Source organism: Solanum stenotomum, unplaced genomic scaffold, assembly GCF_019186545.1.
Source record: "Solanum stenotomum isolate F172 unplaced genomic scaffold, ASM1918654v1 scaffold36562, whole genome shotgun sequence".
Classification (NCBI taxonomy): Eukaryota; Viridiplantae; Streptophyta; class Magnoliopsida; order Solanales; family Solanaceae; genus Solanum; species Solanum stenotomum.
The window spans coordinates 1-8,011 of NW_026033974.1; the positions used below are offsets into that span (position 1 = coordinate 1).

Sequence of the window (8,011 nt, forward strand, 5' to 3'; positions counted from 1 at the left end):
TCTATTATATAGAAGAGCCATGAGAAGAACGACAATGTCATTTTTAATAATTTTTACAGTAAAATAATAATCTATCTATATATATAATAAAGCTAGATTTAGAAGAAGCGATGTGGCACCTCTCAATGATCTAGAATGATATTTATCTTTTTTCTCATTTTTTTTTTTGACATTTATTGGATTTTCTCCTCACTTTATGTAATTTTTCAAGTACTAAATGACTAATATTTTTGGTTATTGAAAAGTCACCGTCTAATAGCATTACTCTTCTCAAATGTAGAAGGCATTAGTAACTTGAAACTGCTCAATTAGTATTTCTTAATTACACCTTCCTCTCTTCCTCTTTTATTGGTTTCTTCTCTAAAAATGTAACTGTTGAAAACGCTTATTCTTATTTGACATACAATATTCTACATCTCATATACAATAATATACAAAATTGAATCTTGATATATAATATTATACGTCCAATATACAATATTATGTAAAATTAAAATTATAAGATATATTTATTTATATATCCGTGTACAACTTTTGGGAATTTTTATTCAATTAAGCAACTTCATAAATACGATGTTCTCAAAAACCGACACAATTCATTTGAGGTTTATGCACTTAAATTATTATTTATCATGATTTTCGCTTATAATATTGAGCACTAAATCAATACCCTAAAGTACAAATAGCAAATAACCCTCAAAGGTTATTATATATGAATGTTCGATACACAAGAATTTATTAAAAAAATTCTTTCGTACAAATTATGCGCAAATTACCTAATTAAATGAACAATTTTAGCTTTATTCCTCTTAGAAAATTTGTACATAATCATCCTAGCAATTTTGTAGAACCAAAAAGCACTAACAAGTTGCAATCCCAAAGCCATGGCCTGTAAAATCATAAAAACATTATAATGTCACCAATTTATTGTTTTAAATCAGATTTTTGGTTAATTAAGTAAAAGAAATTGTGTATTAGTAAATAAATAAATATTTGAATCAATTAAGTTACCTTAATGAGAATTGGATTATCAGCAGAAAGAGTCACATAAGTTAGATATGGCCCCCCTATCATCCTAGCACAACTAAAAATCACTGCAAATAAAACCTGAAAATTAAAACAAATCAACCATAAATTAATAACTTAATTAAACTTTGTTCCCACTAAATTAATATATCATATATGAAGAAAAAAATCTTTAAATTGAAAAGAAAATAAGTAAGTTTATGAGAAGTTATGTTGTTTGGATTCTTCAAAAATGTTAGCGAGTGAGTGTCGAATTTTTCAAAAGTAGTGTATATTTGGAGAACTCGACATGAATACGACATTGAAAGTGAAGAGTCGGAGAAACTTAGTTGAGAAGCTAACATCAGCTGCAAGATTAAAGTCAGTGTCTTTGTATCCAATCTCTTTGAGAATCTCCCTCATGTGTAAAAATGGACTAGAAATCTCTGTCACACACAATGCTGCTACCATTTCTGAACCACACTGCAAATCACAAACATCTCTTAAAGGTAAGGATTTTGTTAACTCCTTGTATTCAAAACACTAAAAAAAAAAAAAAAATGAAAGAGAGTTTTTCCATGCCCATAATTAATTGCTTGTATGTTCTTAAGTAATTTAATCTCAGAATCAGTGACAGATCCACCTTATATAAAGAGGTAGTGTCATTTAACACTCTTTAATCGAAAAATTATATTATTCCCAACCAAACGACTAGAGTTCAATCCATATAGACTAGAGTTCTACTGATTTCACCATTTATATATATGAGATAACTTATCTTATTACTATGGTTATACGGTGGGATAAATAATTTCAGGACTATCTAATACCTCCTACCAAACACAAGATAAAATAATCTTATATTTTATCTTGTGATTATTATACCTTATATCTCACGACTCTTGAGTCACAAAGTAGTTAAACATGAAATATTAAAATCCTAACTTACCCATTCATAGGCAAGGCCAGCTCCAAGTCCAACAACACTCACCAAATGATGAATTAAGTTATCAATCTTCACTTGTTTGTCAAAAAGACAACATACAAATTCATAAATAAGGTACCCTACTGTCACTGCCAATGCTCTCATCTGTTCATTAATTATTTTTTCAAGAATCAACATATAATTAGAACAACAATTAGCCAAATTCTTCAGTTAAAAATTATTATTTTTAAAAAAATAAATAAAAAATACCTGTTTGTGAGAAGATCTTGAAGCCAAAGGACAAAGTGGACAATTCCAATCTTGAACAGAAATTAAACTTAAAGTTACTGCTAAAATTGCATGAATAGTTGAAACTAAACGATTGCAAAAATCGAAAGTACGATTTGGGAACAACTTTCTTGTTAATAAAAATAATGTTGTCCATGATACAACTCCAAATACTATCAAATTTAGTATTGAATCGTCCATCTAAGGAGCAAATTCTCTTGGAATAAAAATAGATACTAATATATAAAATATAATAATAAAAATAGATATAAATGAGGAAATAAAACACAAGAAATTAAATGTCGGCAACAAAAATCATTAAATGTATATTAAAAGTTGGGCGGTATAAGTAGACGGTTGAAATTCAATGCATTAATGATTTAATGTTCTAATGTACGTTAACCTACTTCTAGCTAAAAATTAATTATTTTCAATTTTAGGAAATTATTGATAACCTACTACTAATAATTATTCAATTTAAAATAAAATAAAAAATATTCATAGGGGAGTTCGGTTATTGTTCAAAGTTGAGAGAGGAGTTCGATTCTAATAGCAAAATTGGACGGTGAAAATGATTTTCAGCGGAAAAAGTAAAATTATTCAATGTGTTTGTTGGGATTATGGGCAAATGGGAAATGACTTCGATGCATTTATCTTTTGTATTGTTGCTTAATTTGTTGAGATTTATTCTAATGTGGCTTGTCAAAAATTTGTTCAAAATAATTGGACGGTTGGCTAATAGTTGGTGGACAAATTAATGAATGAAATGGAACCACACATTGGTGACAAACGAAAACTTTGGGCTCGTGTTGATTGAAGTGTGAATTAGATTCAATATCTTATTTGTTATGGTACAAGAATCAAACCGATCGGATATCGGCTCCCATGATCTCGGACAATTTTAGGGTCCATGAATGTGCACGCTTCAAATCGTTAGTGATATCATTTTTAGTTGGAAACAAAGTTTGTAATTGTGTCTATTTACGTCACTATGCTCTTGACCCAAACAGGCCCATAATAGATCAATTTTTACGCTAACAGGCCCAAAATAGATCATTTTTTATGAAATAGACACTTACTTGTATATAAAGAGAACGTAAAGGGCATAGGTGATACCGTGATAGTCAATTTCGACAAAACCTTTATCAACACAAAGTGTCTTCGTAATTAAAAAAGAGTCATTAGTCATTTGAACCCTCAAGCCTTTTTAGGGGGACAAAGTAAAGTGTAACCACACGTAATTTTGACATCGTCATTTAATTTGTACTTTAAAAAAAAAATTGATATGCGTATTTACATATATAATGTCTAAAGTTAGTTTTGACAAAATTTAACTTCAAACACAATATAAAAAATTTCATATAATTGAACTTCAAAAATAATACTATATGATATTTTGATCCCTCTCCCGATCTCTGAATAAAAAGTACCAAGTAAAATAAGACTCGCTTTAGTATGAAAGAAAGTAGTGTCTAGTAACGTCACATAGCACATAACTAAAGATTTGATTAAAAAGTAAAATTGAAAAGCGAAGTGAAAAGGGAGCAAATTGTACTTTGGAATTAGTTTTATCAGAGTGTGAAGTTTATGGGTTTGAGATTCTCGTTCTCCTTTGTTATTAAATTCCAAATTAACAATTTGACATATTCAATGAATTTATCAATATAAATAATATAAAATTTAAAATAAAATTATTGAGTTCGATCAAATCTATAACGTACGCACTAACTCTGTTGGATTTAGCAATAAGAATATATTTTGAGGTCACTACCTAAATCATACTCCATTAGTGTAACAAGAAAGGCATAAAGCGATTTTCACTATTGGGATTTGATTTAAACATTTCACCATCAACATATATATATATTGTACCTAATGGTACTCATGAAGATTAGACTCTTTTAATTTACATTACGAAATTATATCATGTCATATCCCCTTCAACGTGTCATGCTGTAATTTGTCCTCAATAACAATCATATCATAGTATATAAAAATTATATTGGAGCAATCGTATGATCCATAGAAATATGATTAGACTGAGAAGAATTTATGATAATTTTTTCATTAAGCAAATAGAGGTAATTTAGTAGAGTAATCATACTTTGTATTTTCTTCAATGGATATGAAAATATCTAAAAAGATAATTAAAATTGAAACAAATGAGGTCATTACTCATTAATGATGCTTTTTGCATGTAGTCGCCCTTCGGACTTCGAAGAAAGCACTTCATACCAGGTAAAAGTTCCTGACCTCTTATTAAGAAAGAAGCATCCCGATCGATTCGGTCCACCACATTCATGACTTCAGTCCAGTTGCATGCCTATATCGTGCCTTCCAACTAGAAAAAATTATTTGAACAAGAAGTATTACTTTAGCTTAATTAAATATTTGTTGATTTCAACTAATATTTGATTATTCTCCAAAGTTGTTTTAATCTTTTCTAAAATTCTAATTAGAGCTTCATTAATGATGTTGTTTGGGACCAAGAAAATTACAACAAAAGTTTTCTCATAGTAACCAATGAGCTTTCCTTTATAGCCTGACCAGTGACCACACTCTTCATAATTTTTCAATTTGCTTATTATAATACTCATTTATTAAAAGGATCACTAGATCAAAACATTTTGAAATTGACGAGTTTTATTAAGTACACACTTAAATTTTGTGTTGGATTACCCCTTTGATCAACTTGAAAATTTAATAATCACGACTTTGTAAATGATGACAATTCATAGAATTTTCGTGAGCCTTTGTTTCTCCTTATAGCCTTATGCTATGTCTAATTTGTGATATAGTGATAAAATCTCCACAATTATAGAGGATAATTTCTTCACTTTATATACTTTTCATCTAAACATAATTTCTTTTGTCTTTCTTAGAAGTGCTTAGGTCATAGTCAATTTAGACTAAACATGCATGGGCCAAAGTGTAATTATTAGCTAACCCTCTAGTATTATAAACTATGTTATCATTATGTAATTCCAACCAATTAGCTCCAACATCTATTGGACCTGGTGCTGTCATTATTTAATTAAATAACAATTGAGTTTGTATTTCATTTTTTTTAACCAATTTGTGTTCATTTGATCCCAAATTGGAATTGACAATAATCTACATTTTGTTGGACTATTGCCCAAGTTCCAGCCAAAGGCCCATGGCCTAATCCTACTTGAAAAAGGATTGGAATTATTCTCTTTATTTGGTTTCCAATTCTATTAGGGAAAGGATTGGAATAGTAATCCTAGCTTGGAGTTGGTTTTGGCTTTGTAAGGAAAAGCACAGCTCTATAAATAGAGGATGGTCTTGAGAGAATAATTTAGATTGCTCATTAATATTGTCTTTGAAAGACATTAGGACATAAGAGAGGTTTTTGAGAGAGCTTTCAACAAGAGATAAGAGAGAAGAAAAAGGGTTCTTTTGCTGCAGTCCTTTATTCCGACCAGCAACCCTTCAGATCGTGTTTTCCAATTAACTAACCGTTGGATCGGGCTGAAATTTGTACTGAGTGTTCCTGACATCTTGGTGGTTGATTTGAATGGAGATCGGATTCGGAAGCCAGTAAGATCCTGTTTTAGGTCCCGAACAGCAGCTGGGTTTGGGTGGTGTTTCTTTCTATTTATCTTTTGTTGGTGTAGCTATTGTTTGTTCTCTTTTGGCACTTGTTGTGTAGCCATTAGAAGAATAATTGTAACTCTCTTATTGTTATAGTGAAGCAATTCGGATCTTGTCGATCCCGTGGTGGTTACCTTCATTTTGAAGGATTTTTCCACGTTAAACTTGGTGTTCTTTATTTTAGATTTTCGTTTTTCATCTTTTTGTCACAACAAGTGGTATCAGAGCGAGGTTCTCTATATGGAGGGGAATATGAGCAAGATGGTTTGTCTAAACGGAAGAAACTACAACATATGGAAAAGCAAGATGAAAGATCTACTGTTCGTGAAGAAGATGCATCTTCCTGTTTTTGCTGCTCATAAACCTGAGACTGTGACCGATGAAAATTGGGATTTCGAGCACCAACAAGTATGTGGATATATAAGACAATGGGTTGAAGATAATGTTCGCAACCATATTATGAATGAGACACATGCTAGAACATTGTGGGAAAAGTTGGAGACGTTTTACGCTTAAAAAACTGGCAATAACAAGTTGTTCTTGCTAAAGCAATTGATGACCTTTAAATACAAGGAGGGCAGTCCTATTCTTGATCACATAAATGATTTTCAAGGAGTTCTTGATCAGCTAGCTATCAGGAATGGGTGTTAATTTTGATGATGAAATACAAGGACTTTGGCTTCTTAATACTCTACCGGATTCTTGGGAAACTCTTCGTGTCTCTTTAACAAATTCTGCTCCTGGTGGTAAGGTGACTATGGAATATGCAAAAAGTGGTGTGTTGAATGAAGAAGTTAGAAGAAAATCCCAAGGCACATCCTCACATTCAGATGTTTTGTACACAGAAGATCGAGGGAGAGATAAGACAAGAGATTCAAAGAGTAGAGGTAAAAGTAGAAGCAAGTCAAGATTCAGGAATCCAAATATTATATGCCATCATTGTGGAAAGAAAGACATATTAGAAGATTTTGCAAATAATTGAAACAAGATCTTAAAGAAGGGAAGAAGGAAGAAAATAATGGAAACAATGTTGTTGTTGTTGTTCGAGATGACCTTCTTTTTGCTTGTGATAAAGACGTCATCAATTTTGTATCTCAAGATACAAGTTGGATAGTAGATTCTGGAGCTACATCACATGTCACACCGAGAAACGACTTCTTTTCATCTTATACTTCTGTTAACTCTGAGGTGTTAAAGATGGGTAATGCTGGTGAGGTTAAGGTGTTTGGAGTTGGCACTGTTTGTTTGAAAACCAATACTGGTTCAACGTTAGTCCTTCAGAATGTCAAGCATGCTCCAGACATTCCCCTGAATTTGATCTCTGTAGGACAACTATATGATGATGGCTATCATAATGAATTGTTCAATGGCCAATGGAAGCTCACCAAAGGCTCATTGATTGTAGCTCGAGGAAGAAAGCATTCAAATTTATACGTGACACAAGGATCGATCCTTGGAGACTATAAATTTGGTGAAAAGTGAGACTTTATCAGAATTGTGGCACAAGAGGCTTAGTCATATGAGCGAAAGGGGGATTACATGTTTGGCTAAGAAGAATTTGTTTGCTGGTGTGAAACAAGCAAAGATAAAAAGATGTGTTCATTGCTTAGCTGGGAAACAGAAAAGAGTTTCTTTTCACAGTCATCCTCCTTCAAGAAAGTCTGAGCTACTGGAGCTAGTACACTCTGATTTGTGTGGTCCTTTTAAAGTGAAGTCAAAAAGTGGTGCGCTTTACTTTGCAACTTTCATTGATGATCATTCTCGCAAGATTTGGGTATATCCTTTACAATCCAAAGATCAAGTACTTAATGTGTTTAAGGATTTTCAAGCCTTATCTGAGAGACAAACGGGAAAGAAATTAAAATGTATTCGCACTGATAATGGTAGTGAGTATATTAGTCCCTTTGATAACTACTGCAAATCACAAGAAATTCGTCATCAGAAGACTCCTCCAAAGACTCCTCAATTAAATGGCCTGGCAGAAATGATGAACAGAACTTTAGTTGAGAGAGTTAGATGCGTGCTTTCAGAGGCTAAACTTCCAAATTCATTTTGGGCTGAAGCACTTAACATTGTTGCTTATGTTATCAATTTGTCTCCTGCTGTTGCTTTGGATGGTGATGTTCCAAATAGAGTTTCGTTTGGTAAGGATGTTTCTTATGATCACTTGAAAGTGTT

At 31.8% G+C, this 8,011-nt stretch overlaps 1 protein-coding gene across 1 annotated transcript; it reads right to left on the reverse strand.

Annotated features, from left to right (window-relative positions):
• Positions 1–722: 722 nt before the first annotated feature.
• Positions 723–2,452, reverse strand: LOC125852530 (uncharacterized). The gene is made up of 5 exons (XM_049532261.1): positions 2,201–2,452; positions 1,955–2,095; positions 1,369–1,488; positions 1,012–1,107; positions 723–889 (listed from the first exon to the last, which is right to left on the reverse strand). Exons 1-5 carry the CDS (start codon positions 2,417–2,419, stop codon positions 773–775), a joined length of 693 nt encoding a protein of 230 aa, XP_049388218.1. The 5' UTR covers positions 2,420–2,452; the 3' UTR covers positions 723–772.
• Positions 2,453–8,011: the final 5,559 nt, after the last annotated feature.